At 53.5% G+C, this 23,196-nt stretch overlaps 2 protein-coding genes across 2 annotated transcripts in view; one reads left to right on the top strand and one right to left on the bottom strand.

Annotated features, from left to right (window-relative positions):
* Positions 1-3,553: 3,553 nt before the first annotated feature.
* LOC122463740 lies at positions 3,554-7,019 on the bottom strand. Its single transcript, XM_043535207.1, has 2 exons — positions 6,654-7,019; positions 3,554-5,447 (listed from the first exon to the last, which is right to left on the bottom strand). The coding sequence occupies exons 1-2, from the start codon at positions 6,758-6,760 to the stop codon at positions 4,199-4,201; spliced, it is 1,356 nt and encodes a 451-aa protein (XP_043391142.1). The 5' UTR covers positions 6,761-7,019; the 3' UTR covers positions 3,554-4,198.
* The window catches only part of LOC102939344, a 34,521-nt gene continuing 17,731 nt past the window's right edge, over positions 6,407-23,196 (top strand). Inside the window, exons 1-8 of the mRNA XM_037883271.2 lie at positions 6,407-6,615; positions 6,805-6,856; positions 7,550-7,626; positions 10,765-11,118; positions 11,887-12,234; positions 12,613-12,848; positions 13,377-13,479; positions 14,453-15,239. Of these exons, the coding sequence (XP_037739199.2) occupies positions 6,822-6,856; positions 7,550-7,626; positions 10,765-11,118; positions 11,887-12,234; positions 12,613-12,848; positions 13,377-13,479; positions 14,453-15,239 (1,940 nt within the window). The 5' untranslated portion in view covers positions 6,407-6,615; positions 6,805-6,821. The remainder of the gene's footprint in view (positions 6,616-6,804; positions 6,857-7,549; positions 7,627-10,764; positions 11,119-11,886; positions 12,235-12,612; positions 12,849-13,376; positions 13,480-14,452; positions 15,240-23,196) is intronic.

Genomic DNA, 23,196 nt, shown 5'->3' with positions numbered 1-23,196 from the left:
TAAATCACTTTCACACCCTTCAGTGGCAGTAAACTGCTTGCAAAGACTCCATGAGGATTCCTTTTCCTAGGGCTTTTCTATGCAACAATTCACCCCTCACAGAAATTCTGCCCTTACCCTCTTTACCTAGGGCTTGCTCTAGAGGAACACTTTCCTGAGCAACAACAGACTCTTTCAGGGTCTCCCTTACATCCAGAATTACCTCTGGCCCATCCGGCGGATTCCTACACAATCCCCTTTCAGGCAAACTGACAGACTTCCTAGATAAAAGGTCAGAAGCATTCTCCTTCCCTTTGCCACACACAAGTTCAGGAATCTTTTCCTTCTTGCTACAGGTTTCCACACCCTCAGTAGGTAACACAATCACACACCTTCATGCTGTCCTTGTGCCCTGGCTAGGATCTCACCCTGATCAGACAGAGTTGCGACACCCTTTCCCAACAAAACACTAGCAACAGGCAAAATACAAGCATCAGAATTGTCTGGGCTCTGGGATTTTACATAGACACTAACTGGATGCGACCTAGTTACAGGGCCATTCTCCTGAGCAGACCCAAACTTAGGACCCTTCCCTTCCTGGGCTTTAGCTGAATCCAGAACCAACTCTGAGACAACTGCACGATCCTCAACCATCACAGGCTGAAAGGCCCCTTCTGTCTGCTCCACAGACCAAGAAGAGCCGGACACACTTTCTCCTTTCCCAGACACACAGCTTGGGATCTCATTCCCCTGGTCCCAGCACACAAGGCTGGTCACAGACAACTGCTTGGAGATCAGGGTAGCTCCCTCCATAGGCAAGTCAATACCCCTGACAGACACAGGCACATTTCCTTCCCTGTCCCAATTCTCCACCCAGCTAACAGGTAAGGTCCAGGGACACTCATCTTCCACTCTCCTCGCCTTCCCACCCTGCTGACTAGACACAGCCATCAGCTCACAAGGCTGCCTAGACTCATCCAGACTTTCCTTACCAAGCACCTTGCCACTCCCCACAGATCCCCTTCCCTGCCTGTGTCTCCCCCCACTCAGCTGGGGTCTCAGCTCCCACCGTGCTCAGCGCTGCCCTTGCTGTCCCAGTGGGGGCAGGCAGCGAGCTCCCTGCTTTCCTCACTGCATCAGAGCCAGCGTGAGCCCCTTCTCCAGTGTGCAAGGGCGCAGGGAGCATCTCTCTGTCCCACCCAGCCCCAGGGGTCTGGTTACAGGCAGGCAGGTAGCCTGAGCCTAGCCGCTCCTCCCTGCTGCCAGCCAGGTCATCTGCATTTTCACTGACCATTTCCCTCTCCGCCTATTGGTTCCCTGGATTCAAATTCAAACCCTTGGCAGTTACAGGAGCAGGGTCTGGATCCTGTCCCAAAGAGACACAGTCGCCCCACAACAGGGTCTCGCAGCCGATATCCCGGAGAACCCCAACAACCAGCCAGCCCCACCCCTCCTGGGTCTGCACAGGGATCTGGGCCATAGGCAGGGCGAGGGGCTTCATCCCTGGGACCCTCACCCAGCTCACCCAGCCCCTCAGCATCTGAGGCTGCACCACCCAGGGCCTGACAACAGTTCTCTCTGTCCCAGGATCTCGCCACCCCAGGAATGTCTCCCCATTGACCATCACCTTCCGCTCCCCCTGGGGGTCCGAGGGGCCCGACCCCAGGAAACTCCACACAGACATATAGGTTGGGACCAGGAGTGGGAGCCCGTCCACCTCCCCACCCATCTGGCTGACGGAGTCTGTGGCCTTGGGACCCAGCAAGGGAGCTAGACACCGGGGCTTTTCCGCAGGGTCCCCCTGGTTCAAATCTCCAGCCTGCTCAAAGGCAGTAAGGTGGGCATCCACATCCCCCCCTCCTTAACCAGGGGCAGCAATTTAGTCTCGAGGTTCCCTGCGGAACTGGCCCCCCGGGGTCTATCCCCACTCACCCCGGGGAGGTCCCCTAGGCCTCTCCGCTCCCCCACCGCCAGTTCATGCTGCTGCTGCTTCTGCAGCGCTTTCTCGGGCTCTCGCTGTCTCTCACAGTCCTCTTGCTCTCTCGGACTCAGCTCCAATCCCGTCCGTCTCTGATCCCCCAGTGGGGAACCCGATCGTGAAGACCCTCATCTGGTCGGGGACAGGAGTCTTGGGGATGCCTGGCTATCACTCCAGCTGCTCCCAGATCCTGCTATAGCCCCATGTGTGGTCAGGAATCTGTTCCTTAGAGCGGTCATCCTCCTCCAGCTGCACGATGAACTGTGCTTTGGTGAACTTTCCAATGCTCAACCCTTCCTTTCTGCACAGGGTTACAATGTCCTTCTTTAGGAGACGGTGACAGGCCATCACTCCGCTCTTCCCACGTTGTTGTGGACTCACAGGCCTGTGTGCTCTCAGCTCCCCACGGTTTCCAGGGAGAACCTCTCGTGTGCCAACCCTTCTTGAGGTCACCCCCTCTTTGCCAGGGTCAAGCTGCAGACGCCTCCGCCCCTGGGACCGCTCGCTGCAATCCCCCGGGGGACCCTGTTACTGCAAAAGTCCTTCTCTCTGGTCACACACTCCCAGGAGTTAACCGCCCCCTGAAACCGTCTCTCTCTGAATCTTCAGCACGCCTGGTCCGCGTCAATCCCCCTTCGTTTTACTGCTCCCCAGTCACTTACTGCAGGAAGCGCCGTCCACGGGGTGCAGTACATCCCACCGCTGCCACCAGTTGTCACGGAGTCCCTGGGCGATGCTCTGGAACTGCTCCCCATGAAGCCAGTCAGGACTCTGGGGCAGTCGCCTTTCTGTGAGCAGCCTGTCTGCAGGACACACAGCTTCCACCTTCCTGGGTCTGACCTCAGAGCATTCAGCATCCTCTGCCCCTCCGTGCGCTTCCCCCAGCGAGTCCACTCAGGCAGGGCTCCTGGGGAAGCCAGAGGGTCCTGCACCCCAACTTCGCAGTCAGACTTGACTCTCAGCCAGCCAGTAAAACAGAGGTTTATTAGATGACAGGAACATGGTCTAACACAGAGCTTGCAGGTGCAGAGAACAGGACCCCTCAGCTGGGTCCATTTTGGGGGGCAGTGAGCCAGACAACCACGTCTGCACTTCACTCCATGTCCCAGCCAGCCCCAAACTGAAACTCCCTCCAGCCCCTCCTCCTCTGGGCTTTGTTCCTTTCCCGGGCCAGGAGGTCACCGGATTCCTTTGTTCTCCAACCCTTTAGCTCTCACCTTGCAGGGGGGAAGAGCTCAGGCCATCAGTTGCCAGGAAACAGGGTGTCGGCCATTCTCTGTGTCCAGACCCCTGCACACACCTGCCCTCTAGGGCTCTGCAATGATCATACGCCCTTACCCCACCCCCTAGAGACTTAAGAACTTCATAGGGGAACTGAGTCACCCCCACACTATTCAGAGGAAACATTAAGAACAGTCCCACTTCGTCACAAGGGGATAGGGTGGGAGGAAGGGAAAGGGGGAAGGAATGGGGGAGTGGGATGGGGCAGGGGGAAGAGAAGCGGGAGGGGATGGGGGAGTGCCACCGTGGGGAAGCGTTAGCTCCTCGCTTCTGTGCGTCCGAGCCAGAGGTGAAGGAACAAATATGGACACCGTGTAGAATCAAGCACGTGGGTTTATTACGCACAGCGCTGACGGAGTGTCACCTCGCTTATTAGGCTCAGAGACACTGCCAAACAATTGATTACAAGGGATTATATGGATTTTCCATGGGCGGAGGGAAATGACGGGGTAGGCAGTCCCAAATCCCTGGGTAGGTCTAGCAGCAAGAGAAGATAAGCACAGTGGCCAATGGTCCAAAGGTTACATAATGTCTCCGCCCATGGTTTCAGGTTAACACATGACACTTAATTTTATTAAGATAATGTTGAAATAAAAAGGAAAAGGGTACAGAGTTCAAGCATAGAAGTTTCTGGTTATCAGGGAATGAGGTACAGATTATCAAGGGGTGCGAAATTCGGTTAGGAGCTGGTGGCATAAGGAATACATAATCTGCAATCTCCCCGATTGGGGGTAAAAGTTTAACCGGTCAAAGCACAAACATTGAGATATGGGGGTATGTTGTCCATATAATGGCTATGTTCAGGTGTGGGGTATAATGAGCGGATACGATGATGGGGATGGATCTACCCTCATTTGCTGGGATTTAACGTTCAGTGAGTTTATGGTTCCAGTTCATACGGTCCAATGGGAAAAGCCTCTCAGTCCCTTTCCCATAGTGGATGCACGATGTCGTTCCGGCTCACACCTCCTGGTGCTGTCGGTGGCCGGTGATGTGCTCGATGTAGATGTCCCGGGACCATCGGATGGTGTCCGAGACCATGAGGCGCCGCATGACCAGTGTGTAGCGTCGACCGATCCCGCTGGTCCGCAGCACACGCTCGTTGCAGGGGTCCCAAGCGCCCAGGGCTCCGACGATCAGGGCGTCCATCTGCACCTCGTAGCCCTTCGCTCTCAGGGTGTCGGCCAGAGGGGCGTATTTTTCCAGCTTCCGAGCTCGGGCTTCTCGGAGGGCCGGGGTCCTGTTCTCGAAGGGGACCGTGATGTCGACGAGGATGATCTTTTTCTGGGCCTCGTCGGTGACGACCACGTCGGGTCGCAGTGGGCTGTCAGTGCCGGGGATGGCGCAGTTCACGGCGACCTCCCCCAGGCGCGGGGCGATGGCTTTCGCCAGGCGGTTCTGGGTGGCGATGTGGTGCAGCTGCCCGGCTCTGGAGTGGGGCTCGCAGCTGCACAGGACGTGGGGCAGGGTCTCGTTGGAGTAGCCGCACTTCCTGCGACGCTCGTCTCGGTTCCCGTGGCGGACGGCTCCGTTGAGCGGGATGCAGTTGAGCCGGGAGCGGAGGATGAACCTCCAGTCGGCGAAACGGGTGAAGCCGCCCCCGGCGAGGAAATGGTTGCTGGCGTCCCACTTGCTGGTCAGTTCAAAGGCTTTTCCCTGGTCCGGTTTATGCTTCAGGGCTTCCATGTACTGCGAGTGGATGGCCGCCTTCAGGGTCCTCTCCAGCAGGCCCCTGGCGCTCGGGGTGACGATGGTGTTGTCCTCAGACCTGATCTGCATCTCCTGGCGCTCCTCGCACCACGCCCAGCGGCCGCCGATGCGCTTCCCCAGGCCACGCGTAGCATTGCGGGCGCGGGACCACAGTGAAGCGATGTCGCGCCCGTCCTGTCCGAATTCGCCATCCAGGGAACCGCGCAGGAAGCTGGCGGTGTCTTGGGTGGAGGGGGCTTTGCCGATCCGCTTCTTTGTTGCGTCATGGAGGGCGTTTGCTGCGATGTTCCTTACCATGGCGTGGGGACACGTCAGCAGGCGGAAGGCGTGGGTGATCACCGCGATGTCACACAGGTCACCCATGCGGGGGACTAGTACACAGGTGTTTTCCATTAAACAGTATATAAAGTGTGGTAGTAGAAAATATATATATGTTGAATTCTGATTTGGGATCCACGGATAATGAAGTAGCTCCCTTGATTGTCCGACAGGTACACACCTAGGAGTTAAAGCAAAAGGACAAATGAAAAGTAACTAGCAATAAAGGTTGTCTTTTAATTATTCATTTGTGTTTCTAAGGCAGGTACTGGCAATGGCTTGGAGGAGAGGTGCACGTCTGTGAGAGGGAGGATATCATATCTCATACTGATATGTCTGAACCTCTTCCATAAACTCAAGGCTGGTGTGTAGGAAGGCACCTCTTCTACAGAAGAAACAGGGCCCCTTTCATTCCCATGGTCTGTTTGTAACTTTGAGATAAAGCCCCCAATTACAATTTCCACCTGGCTTCTTGCTGACCAAGCTTATCTTAGCTAAAAGCAAGGTTGTCCTTTCTTTGTTCTGCTTCTTAGCTAATATTGTTCACTATTTGTCTCTGTCTTCTTGACCAAACTCTGGATTTTGGGCCTGTAAAAAGAGCTGACACAGTCTATATATCAGGTTGTAACATAAACAGCATATGGATTTTAGCCCTTCAAGAGGTGTCCGGAGAAATGGCGGGGGGGGAGCGGGGGGATGTGTCCCCTCACTAGACACAGTTACGTGTCGCCTCTTGGGGGGGATGAGCAGGCTGCAGCTGCCCTGTAAGTCTCGTCTCTGTGGGGGGGAGCTGGTGTGGGGTGGAAATGTGTCCTGTGGGCAGTTTCCCAGCGAGGGTCCCCATGGCAAGGGGGGTAGGATCACCCCTGCTCCGGACTGCCTGGGAGCAGGCGTGGAGGGGCATGTGCCTGACCGGGCACCCACAGCAGGTGGGGTGATCTGTATATTCAGAGCCCTGCACGGACACAAAATTATGGATCCGCGGGTGCCAGAAACAAGGTGCATCCGACCCATGACCCGCATCCACACCCGCATCAGCCAGCCGGCTCACAGGGGCTAGCGGGGGGGCGTGTGGTCTTGCAGGGAAGAGGCGGTGCGAGGGCGGGGGTTGGGGGTAAGGGCGGCGTGGGGCAGGAGGCGAAGGGGCAGCCCCATCGTGTTCTGCTCCCGGGGGCGATGCGGGACTCACAGACACTGATCGGCACGCCTAAAATCAAGTGAAAAGTGCCTGGGTGGAGCTCACAGAAATTAGACTTGAGCTTGCTGTGTGTTATTTCAATACATTGCGTGGTACTTTCAGTTTCCATATTACTGCATCGCAGACTTACAGGAAGAGAGAGAGAGAGAGACACACACACACACAGGTGGCTGAAACACAGAGGATTACCATATTTCTTTAACTTCTTCGCGACGGTCCCAGAAATGGAAGGAAGGGTGGAAGGTAAGAGATTTTCTGCTCCAGGGTGGGTTGGTGAAATTGATTCCTGGTGTCATTTTAGCAGCTTCTTCCTGTCTGTAAGTTGACGGCACAACTGATTGAAAATGGCTGCTATGAATGAAGGGCTCCCTGAAAACAGCTTCTAAATCGGGGTGGGCAAACTTTTTGGGCCGAGGGCCATATCTGGGAAGAGAAATTCTATGGCGGGCCACGAATGCTCACAAAATTGGAGTTGAGGCATGGGGGGGTGGAGGGTCTCTGGTTGCTGGTGTGGGCTCCAGGGTGGGGCCAGAAATGAGGAGTTCAGGGTGTGGGAAGGGGCTCCGGGCTGGGATTGGGGAGTGGGATGTGGGGGGAGGTGAGGGCTCCGGCTGGGGGTTGCAGGCTCTGGGGTGGGGCTGGGGATGAGGAGTTTGGGGTGCAGGAGGGTGCTCTGGGCTGGGATTGAGGGGTTTGGAGGGCGGAAGAGGGATCAGGGCTGGGGCAGGGGGTTGGGACGTGGGGAGAGGCTCAGGGGTGCAGGCTCTGAGCGGCGCTTACTGCAAGCGGCTCCTGGAAGCAGCGGCATGTCCCCCCTCCAGCTCCTAGGCTGAGGTGCGGCCAGACAGGTCTGCATGCTGCCCCGTCTGCAGGCAGCGCCCCTGCAGCTCCCATTGGAGCAGGGCCATTGGAGCGCATAGGAGCTGGAGGGGGGCCATACCACTGCTTCCTGGAGCCGCGTGGGACCCTCCGCCCCGGCTGGGGTGAGCAGGATGGGAACCCAGGGCTGCAGTGTCTGTGTCTGTCCCCAGGGGCTGGTGTCTGGAATGCAGCTCATCAGAGCATTTTATCTCCTTTTCTTGCAGATGCAAAATGGTGAGAAGCAGAGTGGGAATGAGCCCTGGCTGCTCACTGCTTTTGACGGCTCTGTGGACTCTCTATGGTAGGTACTTCCTGCTTCACTCTCCTGCCTCTTTCGTGCGATCTGGGATCGCTTTTATTGTCCATTTCCTTTCTGGGTTTGCCCCCCTCCCCTTTTTTTTAGCTGGTCCCAGTGGCGCCGTTTCCAATTTGGAGGGGGGGAGGCGGGGGCCAACTTTAACGGTGATTTCAAGGGGCTACTTAGGCACCTGAAAACTAGTTTTTTTTGCAAAAAGAAAAGGAGGACTTGTGGCACCTTAGAGACTAACCAATTTAGGTTTTTTGCAGATAATAAGTTAGAAATTCGCTGACAGGAGCCCTGTATTTAAATCTTTCTACAAGAAAGAAAAATATAGATACCAACACCAATTAAAGCCATATTTGAAGTTTATATATAAGTTTAGAACAATCAGGAGATAATACAGATTTTATTTGCAGATGAATTTTAAGTTATTTTACAGATATAATTAAAAACACAATTTGCAAATAATTGTACAATCTGCACAGTGTCTAAAATTACGTGTTTAGCTAATTTTTTTCAATTGGCACGGCACAGGTGAGCACAAGCTAAATTTACATTCTAGAAGGGTCCTGTCATGGGCGGTGGGTAATGGAGGTGCCTCCCCAAACCCCCGCTAATGCTCACTGCCATAGCCCCAGGTCCGGGCCGCGGCGGGGCTCAGAGCTCCCCTAGCAGCCTGGGCTCAGGGCTCCTCCGTGAGAGGGGGCGTGTGTGGAAGGGGCGGAGTGGGGGCGGGGCATTGGGCGGAAGGGGCAGGGCCTTGGGTGGAAGGGGTGGGGAAGGGGGCTAGCCTCCCCGAATGGGGGGTGCATGTGCCTCCCATGGATACCATTATTTGATTGTACCCCATTGAACAATGGATGACAAAGCACAATAGGGTAATAAAAGTAATAATGATAATTGCTCCAGCCAGGACAGGTTAGACATTTCAGACCTCACTACTGAAAGAATTACATTTAAGCATAAGAGAGAAATAAAATGATGAACCGTGCAGAGCAGCCGAACAGTGAAAATCGCAGGACGGTAATCCTTAAACTTTGGAAGAATAGAATTCCAGAGAATATATCTGCCTTGCGCAGTTCGACAGGAAGTACCAGGAAGTAACTGCAACAACAACACAAGTGTGTGTGTGAGACTGTGCGTTGGGGAGTGTGGGAGGGAGGCGGTGTGCGCCCCACGTGAGTGCGTCCACGCGCTTTAAGTCTCCTTAAGACCAGCACCCAGGAGCTGAACACTTTTCAGTCCCGCAGCAGCTGCAGCTCCCACTCCTGAGCCCGGGGCACCGGCCCAGACAGGCTCCCTGCCCCCCGCCCCGGCTCAGCCGAGACCCACGCGGGCACGGCCACCTCTGGCATCGGGCGAGCCACTGAACTGCTTCCCAAAGAAGGGGAGACTGCCGCAGCGGTGGGGGCTGGGCGGCCAGAGAGCAGCTGGCAGCTCCTGGCAGGGTGCCCAGGTCTTGGAGAGGTGGTGACGGGGGGGGCTAAGGCAAATTTTGGGGTGGCTATAGCCCCTGGAAACCTGCCCCCCCCCAGCGCCACCCTGTATGTCGGTTATGTATGTGCTGTTCCATTGATACAGTTATACTGGGACAGCCCCTAGAGCGCGTGCCCTGACTACGGTGTAAAGCTGCCAAATACCAGCCTAGTGCAGCGTTACTGGGCCGCAGCGTGTCAGGCCCTGGGTCGCCTTGCCCAGCACCCAGGGACCCTCGCGGCTCTGCTCAGCCCTGCCAGTCAGGCTGTTAAAGGTCCCGTCGGCGGCGCTGCCCGGCTAAGGCAGGCTAGTCCCTACCTCTTCTGACACTGCGCTGTGCCCGGCAGCTGGTCCGACTTCTAGGGAGTGGGGCCACGGGGCTCCACGCGCTGCCCCCGCCGCGAGCACCGGCTCCGCACCGGCTCCACCGGCTCCGCACTCCCATTGGCCGGGAACTGGCCAATGGGAGCTGCGGGGTGCGGGGGCAGTGACTGCAGGCAGGAACAGTGCGGAGCCTCTTGGGTGCCTCCACCGAGGAGCCGCACCTGCTGCTGGCCACTTCCGGGGCGCAGCGCCGTCCGTGGTGCCAGGACAGGCAGGAAGCCTGCCTTAGCCCCCCGCTGCGCCGCTGACCGGGAGCCGCCGGAGGTGAGCCCACGCCCGAACCCCACGCCCCAACTCCCAGCCCTAGGCCCGCGCAAAACCCGGAGCCCCTTCCTGCACCCCTCATCCCCGGCCCCACCCCAGAGCCTGGACTGCCAGCCCAGAGGCCTGACCCCCCTCCTGCACCCCAACCCCAGCCCTGAGCTCCCTCCCACACCCCAAACCCCTCATCCCCAGCTCCGTTGAGTCGTGGGCATCAACAATTTTCTTCAGCTGGGTCCCCAGAAAAATAGGTTTAAAACCACTGGTCTAGGGTATTCCCCTTCATATACAGAACTAGCTACACTGGTTTGAAACCCCTTTATACTACTGCAGCTATGTCTACACTACACACTTGTGCCCGCACAGGCTCTGTCTACACTGTGAACTGGGAGTCCGATTCCCCAGCTCGCGGCAGTTCCGTGACAGCTGGGGCGAGCATAGAGAGCAGGGTACGTGCAGTCACACAGACAGCAAGAGCTGCAGCCGGTGGGCACATACTCAGCCTGGCTAAGCCGGGCCTCTGCTGCCCTCACGTGTCCTGCCGCGGCCCCGCAGCTATTTATACCCCCTACACTGGGTCCAGTTAACGTCTACAACCCGCGAGTGTAGACGCGGGCTCGGTCTGCACTAGGAGCACTTGGCCAGGCTACGATCCCAGCAGAGCACTCCTCGTGTGGCCAGGCCCACAGCATAGTGCAGTAAAACCATCCCCTGAGAGCGCAACAAGCCAGATCCATACAAGCACCGATGGGCTGGGATAGCTGTGTCCACAAGGGACTTCCTCCAGCCCAGCTGGGTTAACAGAGGAATTGCACCTGGCAGCGCTGTGATGGTTTTTGTTACTAACTAGTAACTGTGCACTGGCCAGGTGTCTCTGGGAATGGGGAGCACCTTCCACGGATGCACGTGTCCGATGGTGGCAGGCTTTTCAGCTAGTCAATGCCGATATTTGGGGAGGGCTTGGAAATGGGGGTTCAAGGTGAAAGGCTCCCACACCTACCTTTGCTTCCCTTTAAGGAGTCGCTGGAGCACGGCCATCCATCACAGCTCAGGATGGCGAGGACGTCACCCTAGACTGCACCTTCGACCACATACCGGAGGTAAAACTCCATCGACTGAACATCACCTGGAAGATGCAAAGAGCCGAGGGAGCAGATCTCCTGGTTCACAGCTACTATGGGAAGATGAACCTGTGGCAGGGACAGGACAAAGCTTACTGGGGCCGGACGCAGCTGTACCCAGAGGGAATCCAGAAAGGAAACGCGTCCCTGCGACTCAGGGCTGTGCGCATCCAGGACGAGGGCTCCTACTTCTGCTACGTCACCTCTGAGCTGGGAGCCTGGTCCCGGGAGATTTCACTGGCAGTGCTAAGTAGGTTTCCTCTGCCTGTGTCCCTGTCAGAGCATCTGAGACCCAGTCACTCACTGTGTACAGTGTGATCCCCAGCAGAGCCAGGTCTGGTTAACGCCCCACAACCCCCCAGTGCAGACACAGGCCATGTCTGTGGTAGCAGCGCTTGGCCTTGACTTTCAGCCGCTGTGAAGCCTTGTGTTCTTCCCCATAGGTTTAGCCCACACAAGCGCAGTGCTTGCCTTTGTCCCCCGCTAGCGGCCCTATCACCTAAAGAGACAATAGCCTCCTAGTGGTATCAACTGTTGGAGTTGTTCCTTCAGTTCATGTGACAGCGGTGCATGCTTTTGGTTCCAAAGATCATGGGTTCAAATCCCCCTCACAGCCCAAGCGGAGCACTGGTAATGTTCTAGGCCTTTCTGTGGATGTGAATTTTGAAGGAAATGGTACGTGGGTGCATACGTTTTACTGCAGAGAAAATGCTAAGTTGTACAACCCTGTTGGGCTTCTTGGTAACGTGGTAGGTCTGTGTGTGTTGTTCGGCATGTGCTGTGTGAGCATTGTGCGTGTGTGTCATGTAAGTGTGGTGGGCTTGGAGAGTTGTGACGGCGGTGTGACTGTGTGTAGTGGGTGTGCTGGGTGTCTGTTGTGTTGTGTGCATGGTACGAGTGTGGCATGTTTGTATGTGTTACTTTTGCTGGTTGGTTTCTATAAAATAGAACGGAAAATGTGACCAAAAATTGCCTCTGGAGCTGGGGTAAATAATTCTGAGCCTTGTTTCTCCATAAGGGAAGCGTGAAATGAATTTCCCTGTCGTGGCTCAGCTGGGGCAGGACGTCACCCTGAGCTGCTCCTTTGAAGTTGGATTAAACCCCCAGTTGTTGAACATCACCTGGAAGAAGGAAGAAGCCGAGGGGCCGGATCTCCTGGTTCACAGCTATTATAACGGGATGGACACGTTGCAGAGACAAGACGTCGCTTACAAGGACAGAACGCAGCTCCACCCAGAGAGATTCCCTGAGGGAAATGCGTCCCTGACGTTAAGGAGAGTTTGCAGGCAGGATGAGGGATTCTACATCTGCCATGTCAAGCCAGAACTGGGAGGGTTTTCTGTGCGGATGCAAGTTACAGTCGAAGGTACGGGACAGCGTATAGTACAAGCCCCGAGGGGTTTTCCTACACTTGAGAAAAGTGCTTGAGGTTAGCTACCTCGATGTAACCTTAGCCTTTTCCCCAGCCTCGGCAGGTTCTAGCTCCATAGATCTGGTCCAGGCTGTCCCTGCTTCCCCCTAGGGTCAATATGAGCCATACGCACATTGCTGGCTTCTGAGCCCCGCCATGGCCACACAAGGAAGAGGCCTTGCGGATACCTCAATGAAAGCTGCTGCTTAACGTGCAGTGGCAGGGCAAAAACGAACCAGACGCTAGGCTGCACAAGAGATGGGAAGGAAAATACTAAGATTATGCCAATAGCATCCAAAAGTTTTTATTTTGTTTTCTGTTTGTCTTTTACAGGCTTTGAGAGTGACCAGCCATCACTAGTTCCATACATTGCCTTGTTTTTAGCTTTGTTAATACCAATACTGCTTATTATCGTTAAGAAGCGCCATCCTCTCCTGCTGTATAAATTAAGGTTTTGGTCCCAACAGAAACAGCAGGAGGGCAGAGACCAGCCTGAGTCAAACTTGTTGACAGCCAGTGAGTCAGAAAAGCCAAACACACTCCTGCCACCACCTGCTTACTCCTTACAGGTGAGGCACAAGACATGTTTGTTTCCTTCCTGTTTGTATATGTTGGGGGTTCCCGGTTCTGCCACATAGAGCAAACCCCTCTGGAAGGGCTTTTCAAAAGGGCCTCTCAAGAGGAATAGTGCTCCTCAGTCCTTAAGTTGCTTTTGGAAATCCTGCCCTTCAACTCCATTAATAACGTGGACCGTATCTCACAAGAGGTTTCAAGGGTAATTTCGTTAATGATTGGGAGATGCTCAGCTGCTACTGAGAAGGAGGGCTATGTAATTGCCCTATTTGGCACAGAACAGATAGTCCACCCACCTACCCAGCGCAGCTGCATCACATGGGATGCATTTAGGTCATCGGGGAAGAGAGAAATACACAAAGATAGCCAGGAGGGAAGTCTGGTGCTGTAACAAGGTGTTAGTTTCATAGAAAGTCCCCTTGCTATGATTCCAAACGATCCACACGTCATGCACAGCACAGCTGGGGATCCATAGCTCCTAACACAGATTTTCTTTCCTCTCCCCAAATGTGAATCTTTTCTAGGCAACAGACTTGAACTCACAGCCCTGTGGAGAGGTTACCACCAGATGCCCTGGAGGCTCTCGAGTAATGGAACATGGTGACACACAGTCTTCCAGCCCCTTGGGTAAAATACTGTGTTTTTCATGCTTTGGGGGTTTATACCCAAATCAGCCTCTGGCCCTAGCAGCACTTGATGTTTAGCTGAATTGAGACGGGACAAAGCCACTCGTTTATTAGGATGAGGAATTTGTTCAAGCTGGTGGAAGATAGAGGACAATGGGCCAGATCCAGAACTACATTGATTTAAACCAGCTCAGGATCTGACCCTGGGCACTTCAGTATGCTCGGGAGGGCAAGTCAGGAGATCACGATTAAAATTTTCAAATTCGCCAAAGTGACTTAGGAGCTTGAGTCCCATTTTGCAGGATGACAGCAGCACTTTGGAACCTAATTCCCCATGACTCTCAGGGAAAGCAGAACTGATTTAAGTGACAGGCAGGACTAGTTCTACCATCCAATTATTGGGGCGGGGGAGAATTGAGTAATTTGGGCCCCCCGGGATATTGCTATTTTTAAAAAACAAACAACTTTCCAGGAGTCCAGAGGCTAACTCAATCCCTGGGAAATCTTAGAAATTAAGAATTTAAAAAAGTAAAATTTGGCCCCAGTGTTGGTATTTTGCTGTGATTTATGTAAAGGGTGAAGCCTCTTCAGTCTACCATAATTCCACTGCTTAACACTGGGTAACTTTGTACATAAAAGGGCCGTCCTGATGATGGGTTGGGGGCCCTTGAAAATTGTTTTTCTTTGTGGGGTGGGAAGGGGGACAAATGTGCCAGGCCTGGTGAAAGAACAACCAGGCCCCACAAATCCAGAGCTTCTAGAGAATTCAGTAAAGATTTGAGTGCTTTGCTGAATCAAGGTCATAATGAGCTGGAGCTCTCGCATGGGACGAAAGCAGCCTTCCTTAAATGTCATCAGAATCTTGTTGCCTATTGACTAGAGATCGTATTGAGTGTAGCTGTTGGTTCTGATTGTATACTGCCTGTGGAAACGCATCGATCCATAACTGAAATGTGTCGTTCCCTTTCCTTAAGACCGGCAGCCAAAGGAGCATGAACAACAGGGAAGAGCTGCTACAGATGTGGTTTGGGAAGATTTCGACATGCTCTCTGAAGGAGAAATTGCAGAACTGAAAGCTGCTGTTGCAACAAATAACCCGTCAGGCCTGGCTTCCGCGCTGCAAGAGGTCAGTGAGGCCGTCAAGAATGCAAACCTCGAAGTTGCTGTAGTCGGAGAGACGGGATCTGGAAAGTCATCTTTTGTCAATGCCACCCGGGGTCTGAAAGAATACGATACAGGTGCTGCTGAGACTGGGGTGATAGGAGGAATCATGGTGGAGCCCAAGGCTTATTCACATCCCGAACACCCCAACGTAACGCTATGGGACCTGCCAGGGATCGGGACAAGGAATTGTCCCTCAGACACTTTCCTTAAGCAGCGTCACTTCAGACAGTACGACTTGCTCCTTGTCATCTCCTGTGAGCGCTTCACAGATACCGACGCCAGACTTGTGGAGGAGATTCGAACACTGGGCAAGAGGTTTTACTTTGTCCGTTCCAAAGTGGACTTGGACGTGTTGTCTGCACGGAGAAGAAACGGCCCTGAGGCGAGCGCCCTGCAGACAATCAGAGAGGACTGTCTATCGCACCTGGAAGGAGAGAAAGATGTTTTCCTTATATCCAGCTGGGACCCTGACAAGTTTGATTTCCCCCGCCTGCAGCAAGCGTTAGCCAAGGAATTCCGCCATCACAGGGCCTGGGCTTTGCAGCGGGCTCTCTCAAAGAGTTCTTTACCCATTTTGCAAAAGATAAAAGTGACATTGTAGGAGCCGACATGGGGCCAAACTCTACCCAGGTAGCTCCAATTTACGCCATCAGAGAATTTGACCCATGTCCCATTTTTGTGTCCTTCTGCCAGCGAAATCAGGTGCCTACGATTTATTAGGAGTCCCACTGGCCAGGGAGTCACAGTTCCTTCCCCGCTCCCCTGGAGGGTTGGTGTGATGGTCTGGGGAGCTGTCTACAGACCTTCTGAATTCTGGGTGAAGCATGAAATTGTGTCACCCTGTCGTAGAAAGCCAGATCCACCTCTGCCGACAGTGCACGCGGCCGGTACACACCGGGAAGGCCCTTGATGTTCAGCCATGGCACTTCGTCCGCACTAGCTCTCCTAAAGAGCTGCAGCCTACGGGAGAACAAAACAAAACAGGTTTATCGTCCCTGTCCAGAGGGAAGAGAGAAAATACACAGGGAAAAAAAAAGGCACCAGCTCTTAGTGCCCGGGTCAATTGACCTGGATGTGCACTGCAGGGCTAAGAATAGACATGCCCGCTTGGCAAGTGCACTATTTACAGAGGGCGGGCACCTGCCCATCCCTCGCCCCAGGTCCGTATCACAATGGCGTGCAAACAGGAGAGGAACTGCGAAGGCCGTGGGTGGGGGCTGAGAAGTTGCTGCTGGCACAAGGCTGTCCCCACCCCCACCCCGCCTCTCCCACTCCGGGCTGCGGGAACTGTAAATTCCCCAGCTTTGTCCTCGCAGCTGAGAACTGTCCGTATGGCTCTGTGCGCCCCCACCCGGAGCAGAGCGGGTATAACGAGTTCCCCACATGCCCCCTCCGGCTGGGCGGCTGAGAACCTGGGTGCCCATCAGCCCCCCCCGCCAGCATCAGCGCTAGCAGCCCCGGCACCAGAGGGCACTCAAAGCCCTTCCTGTGAGGAAATAGCTCCTCGTTCCCCCGCTGGTGGGATGGGAGCCAGGGGAGGGCAAGTGCTGGCCAGCCTTGGCCCAGAGAAGGGACCTGGTGCGTGCTGATGTCCATGAGTCTCCCCCACAAAGCCAGGCCGTTTTATTTCCACTGTCACCGTCGGTGCTGCCCTGAGACAGTTCAGTCGCTCCTGGTAGAAATCAGAGGACGTTATTGTCCGTACCTTGGCGTCTCCATCAGCAACACAAATGGTTTCCTTCTGAAATTATTCTATGGACCTCTGGGACTTTTTTTTTTTAAAACAGTTCCTGTAGGGGTCTTAATCCTCCCTGGTTATTACAGCCTTAGAAGTGGTTGCTTTCCTAACTTCCTTAATATGTGAGTATGCACTAGAAAGGACATTGTTTAGAGGGCAAATTTTCTTAACATTTAAGAGGTCTAGTGTCATATTGTATTTTCAGTAAGGCACAGTTAAGAATGATCCAGTTGGGTCATTGTTAGTATATAGCTGGTTTGTCAGCCTGAGAGAGAATTTTGGGTTTGATTTTTGATACTTTTATATCCTTACTAATATGTGCGAACAAAGACAATGTGTGTTGCTTCTGCCTGGACAAATGGGTTTGTTAGTATAATGGGAAGAGATAAGGGATAGAGCTAAAACATTACAGGGCGTGGTGGGAGAGCAATATATGCACATACACTGAAAGGCTGGCTGGCTCCTTTCTCAAGCCAAGGTCAAGCAATCAGTTAGGAGGGGCAAGAGGGATGGGGGAGGCATAAGAAACACTAAAAGCCTGGCCTTGGCCAGAAAACAGCCTCACTCCTTACCCCTCCCATGGGATACAAAAGAGGTGGGACGAAGACCCCAGACTCACGACACCCCAAAATGGAACATGACCATAAGTTGTAAGGGGTGTGACTAGGGGTGAGCACAGCAGGTATATTGGGGCCTGCTAAGAAGGAGATGGTGGGAATGGGGAACAGGGACACAGGTCCGGCTCTGCAGCGTCAGAGCTGGGAAGGGGGAAACAGACTCTCCCGGCATGTAGAGCTATGGATATGCTTGCTTGGAACTAACACCAATAAACATTGCATTGCCTGCACTTTGGACTTCTGGTCTTCTGCTTTCTGCATGCGAGACAAGAACCAGGGGAGGAGGTGAAAGGCAACCCCTCTAACATCTGAGTATGTATCTACAGTGGATTCCTATATTACGTAATAGAACTGAAGAGTTTCCAGAGGCTAAAAGTTCAGTTTTTAAATTCATTTTCCTTTATGCTGGAGAAATATCAAATGCATTGTATAAATAGATTACAATGTTTAAGACTTTATTTCTAGTTACTGAGTACCTTAAGAAAAGAAAACACATGGCCACTGGAAAAAGTCATATTTTTATATATTGGAAATACACCTTCAGATGTGTCAGAGCTGATGGGAAACCCGTGTTGGCCAATCTATTGTAATATTTTCTTTCCAATTATCACTTTAAAAGCTTTTTGACTATCCTTTTTATTTAGATAGTGCCAAAACGAATTTGTTCTCTAATTTGTTAGTCATTCCATGTTTCAGAAGAATGTTTGAGGAGAAACACAACTACTTTAGACTTCATAACTTTTTTATAAGAAATGAGATTCACAAATTAAAAGTGCATATATTTGCTTGCTTATAATTTTTGCAAAAGTAATACAAATGAAAATAAACAAGTGTGCGGGTGTTTGAGGGGGATTGGTGTGACGTGGTAAGGACAATGATATTGAGCAAATATTCTGCATGAATGTTATTTGCTGGTTAAAGTTATTAGTTCTTGTAATAAGGCTCCAAAACTGGTAAAGAAAAGTAACTGCAAAGTAATGCACATTAGAAAACATTATCGCAGCTATACATACAAAATTATGAGGTCTAAATTAGCTGTTACCATGCAAGAAAGATCTTGGAGTCATTGTGGATAGTTCTCTGAAAACATCCACTCAAGGTGCAGTGGCCGTCAAAAAAGCAAACAGAATGTTGGGAATGATTAGGAAAGGGAAAGATAAAAGAGAAAATATCATATTGCCTCTATAGAAATCCATGATACACCCACATCTTGAATACCATGTGCAGATCTGGTCGCCCCATCTGAAAAAAGATATATTGGAATTGGAAAATGTACAGAGAAGGGCTACAAAAATGATTGGGGGTATGGGACGGCTTCCTTATGAGGAGAGATTCATAGGACTGGGACTTTTCAGCTTGGAAAAGAGACGACTAATGGGGGTTATGATAGAGCTCTATAAAGTCCTGATGGGCGTGGAGAAAGTAAATAGGAAGTGTTATTTACTCCTTCCCATAACACAAGAACTAGGGGTCACCCAATGAAATTAATAGGCAGCCGGAGGAACAAACAAACAAACGGAAATATTTCTTCACACAACCCACAGTCAACCCGTGGGACTCTTTGCCAAGGGATGTTGTGAAGACCAAGACTATAACAGGGTTCAAAAAAGAACTAGATACATTCATGGAGGACAGGTCCATCTACAGTTATTAGCCAGGATGGACAGAGATGGTGTCCCTAGCCTCTGTTTGCCAGCACTGTTTTGTTCATTCCCTCTGGGGCACCCGGCACTGGCCACTGTGGGAAGACAGGATACTGGGCTAGATGGATCTTTGGTCTGACCCAGTCTGGCCGTTCTTATGATACTTCCAGGCTTGGGGCTAGGAATATCTTGCTGTGTTATCTCTGGATTGTTCTAAATGTACATATAAACATAAAATATGGCTTTAATTGGTGTTTGTATTTATATTTTTTTCCTTTCTTTATATAGGAATTAGGTGCAGTGCTCCTGTCAGCTAATTTCTAAGTTGTTATCTCCCAAAAACACTTGAGTTTTCAGGTGCCTGAGTAGCTCCTCAAATCAAAGTTAAAGTTGCCCCCGCCCAATCTAAAATGGCACTGCTGCCAGACACACACAGCAAGAGACAGCCGAGATCTGGGCCCAGTCATGCCAGGCACTGCCCAGACACACAGCCAAAGACAGTTCCTTCCTCTAAGAGTTTATAAACAGACAAAAGGTGGGAGGGGAAATGGAGGCACAGAGCGAGACCCCAAGCAGGCCAGAAACGCACCCTGTGTCTCCTCACTCCAAGGCTAGTGGGCTAAAAAAAACCGCATGACTCACTTCCTCTCTCATTCTTTTAGCTCCGCTTCCTTGTTCGCCACTCAGCAGCAGGATCCGTGCCGCCTGGGACGGAGCGTTCCCGGGGGGCTGCCCAAGTCCTGGCATCTCAGCTCAGCGGCAGCGTTACAGGACGAGAAATCTGGGCCTGGCAGCTGAGCCATCTGTGTGGTCGCTGCGGGAGCTGCTGCTGCTTTCCCCGCAGCACTAGGGATGCCTTTGCACAGTGGGGGCAGAGCCAGGGGCGTGCAAATTTCTGCACCCTCATGCTGTTCTCCTCTGTCCCAAGCCTCCCGCCAGACTAGCCTGGGGACCTCAAGAAGACGGTTGCTGATAGAAACACCATGTGTATGGTTATTAATGCTGTAGGTTTCCCGGCTAGGCATTGGGTTAGAGTCCCTCACTCGCTGTTCGGTCTGTGTTACACCTCCCTCTGCACCCTGAGCCAGCCAGTCCCCACCTGGGGCTGGATTGGGGCTGGCGCCTCGTAGAGGGAAAAGGCCCCATTTCCCATTCCCCACTTCCCGACCCAGTCATTTCAAGTACTAGCACTACAAACCGGGCGATAGCTGCTGGTTTATACCTTTAAAAGGTAATTGCTTAGCCTGCTCACCGTACGTCAGCAAGACGCGAATACAGTGTCTGTTCACTAGCCTGGGTGTTCCCCTCGTCAGACTTGGTTTATACTCCACTAAACATGCGTGTTTTGGGACTGAGCGTTTGTGTTTCCGAACCTCGTCACTCACAGAAGACTTTGCATTAATTCAGGGCTGGTGGACGGGTCAGTGCTGGATCGCATGCACGGAAATAAGTGTGTGGTGAGCAGAAAATCTTAGGCCTTGTCTACACTACAGCAGTTTGCCATGCGCCGTACTGTCTGGCACCTCTCAAAGGCTTGAGATGCACGTCTAGTCCACCTACAGCATTGTTTGCTAACCATGCTGACTGCTGCCCAGCATCCTCTGTGCTTCATCAGGTGTAACTTAGCCCCCAGCTGTTTCTAAGTCAGCACATTTATCCTTAAGGTGAAAGCATGGCAGAGAAAACACATTCAACACAATAAAAGTACCCGCGCTAATAATCTTCCCAGAGCTCACCCCCAACCCCAGCAGGGCCCTGGTAGCTGATCAGTCCTTCAACCCCCATCGGGGGTTTTCTGTGGTTACAAGTTCATCACAACTGTTAGCGCAGAACAGGAACCCCCAGGAATAGGCCAAGTCCTCCCAACCCTTCCCAGGAAGGACTGGGGCTCTCGGGAGGTTGTGTAACCAGAGCGAATTCACCTAATTACCATCCACCCCAATGTTCTTAGATCCCAAAGGCACTGTGGTTCCCCTCTTCCATGGAATTACATCCAATCCCTGCATGGGCCAGGGGTGGAGCCCCCATTTCAGAGAGACTAGCCCCAGCTCCGCCCCTTCTTCCTGCCCCACCACCCCCTCCCACAGCCAGAGACCCGAGACCCCCGCCCCCTCAGCTGGGGGAGCCCTAATCCGTCCGGAGGCCTCCCTCCTCCCCACAGCCAGTGTAGTGCGAGAAATTGCTATCTCCAATACAATACACCCACACAGTGCACACAGCCCAGTACAATACACCCACACAGCGTATTCAGCCTTTGATTCCCCCGATCCTGGAGCTGGTGTGAACTGGCCAGTTGCCAAGGGCAAGTGAGACTGTCTCATTACAGGGGGAGATTCCCAGCAAGACTTACAAGAACTTTGCTGTGCACAGTGTGGCAAAATACCTCGCTCGCCTCAGCAGGCTCCGTCCTTTTTAGCCTTGGAGGCTCAGGTTTGGGGCAAGGCGAATCCTCATAGGTGGCACAGGGTCCTGCTACTCCTCTCCTCAGTCAGTCCCTTGGGCCTGTTTTCCTTCCCTCCTGGGGAGCGAGTGCAGCCTCCCTGCTGGGAAGGTCTGGTGTCTTGCTGCAAACAGCCTACTGGCCCCTTCCCTGCTCCCCTCACTCTCCCCCTCCTTCCAGCCAGGGGAGGGTTTTCAAAGGTCCCCAGTAGTTGGAGTCAGCCGAACCTAATTGCTTCCCTAGCAACCCCTTTCCCAGCTGAACCTTATTGCCCCCTGGTTCTCTCTCCTCAGTGGATAGGGAGGGGCCTTTTAATCCCCTGGGACTAATTACTACCCCCCCTTTTGTAGCTGTTTGTCCTGGGTTTACCCCAATAGAAACATTACAGCTTTCAAGTTAGCTTTGAGAGCATCAGGGTAATTCAGGCACCTGGCTTGGCAAGGATGTAAACAATATTGTCCCAATAAGGCAATAAAATCAACAAACTTAAACAGCTTAATGTATACATCTTACACACACCAGCCGAGTCTCTCTCTCTCACTCACACACACACACACTAGTTCTATCCATCCTGCGCTTGGCTGGTGTCGATCTTCAGAATACGATCCCTTTTCTCCTTTCTTTCATGGGTTGAGCAGTGAAATAGTTCACAGTGTGGCCATTAAAAGCTTTATTTGCAGTTACACTGAAGCCTCTTGAAAGCCCCTTGACGCTGCCAGCGCAACCGAAAGTGGGCGTATATTATAGACACCCCCTCTGAGACCCTTCAGAATCATTGCACAGTTGAGCTCGTGCCCACTGGAATGAACGGGGCAATTCACACCTCACAGCAAGCGTTTCAGGCTCTCTGCGACCTTAGGCTTGGTCTACACTTACAACTTAGCCATGTACAGCCGCGTCTGCACTACAAAATAAACTCAAGCTCACTTAGGTCGGCAAACGGCCGCTGCAGTAATTACATTGCTGGGGCATGTCTCCACTTCGCTCCTTGTGTCGGCTGCGTGCTACGGGTGTGTCTGTGGATTGCACTGTCGGAGTGGGTGTAGCGGGGCAGTTACCCTGCTCCTGGGGAAAAAGCTCGGCTGATTGGGGGAAGCAGCCACAGCTGGCCCTGATATAACGGCTGAGGGAGGAGCTGGGTCAGTCTCACTCCAGCCTTGGAGGGGGAAGGACCTGGCTGCCTGGGAGACAGGGCACCTTGGGCAGAGCAGGGCTGGGGAAGGGCAGGAGGAGCTGGGGTGCTCCAGCCTGGCAACTCCCCAGGCTGAGGCCTAGTTAAAGGCCTAAGGTGGTACTGGGGCTGCAGAGGGGCAGCCCGGGGACAGGCAGAGGCAGCTGGTCCAACCCCCTTGCCCGTGATGAGTGGCCATGACAGTCTGCAGCCTGCCCCGGTGAGCGGGGCTAGATGAGGACTGGCAGTAGCCACGGAGGCGAGGTGGGTTTAGAGGGTTGGGGGTTCCCTGGGAGGGAAGACCCAGAGCGTGGGGACTGCCGTGGGGCAGAACCCCAGGGTAAGGGGCACCGGGATCTGGGAGGGACACTGAGCGGGAGAGACACCGGCCAGCAGGAGGCGCCGCGCCAGTGAGCCATCGATCTGCTACAGTGGGGCGTGGGGGGATGGCTCCTGACGGCGGGTAACCGTCGATGTGAGCAGCACAGTGTCTACCCTGACGCTGCATCACCCTAACTACAGCGACTCTGGCTCTGCGCCGCTCGTGGAGGTGCAGTCTTTACGCTGGCGGAGCAGGGAAGTCATGTCGCGGGCGTGCAAAGTGAGTGTGGACGCTCCCGCGGTTAGGTGGACATAAGCTGCCTTGCGCCGACCTAGTTCGGTAGCAGAGGCCCCGACCTTCTGGTTTGCCCAGGGGTGCTCGGCCCCTGCTCTGCCCCAGGCCCTGCCCCCCACTCCACCCCTTCCCCCAAGGCCCCACCCCCACTCGGCCTCTTCCTGCTCCTTTCTGACCCCTCCCCCCAGCGTGCCCCACCCTCACTCCACCTCTTCCTGCCCTCTGCTCCTCCTCCTTTCCCCCAGAGCATCTTGCCTGCTGCGGAACAGCTGACCTGCAGTGGGCGAGCCGGGGGCACCGCGAGGGAGAGGAAGGAGCTGATCGGCAGG

This window comes from Chelonia mydas, chromosome 24, assembly GCF_015237465.2.
Source record: "Chelonia mydas isolate rCheMyd1 chromosome 24, rCheMyd1.pri.v2, whole genome shotgun sequence".
NCBI lineage: Eukaryota > Metazoa > Chordata > Testudines > Cheloniidae > Chelonia > Chelonia mydas.
Note: the sequence above shows the minus strand (reverse complement) of the source record. Positions and strands in the feature narration are given on the sequence as shown.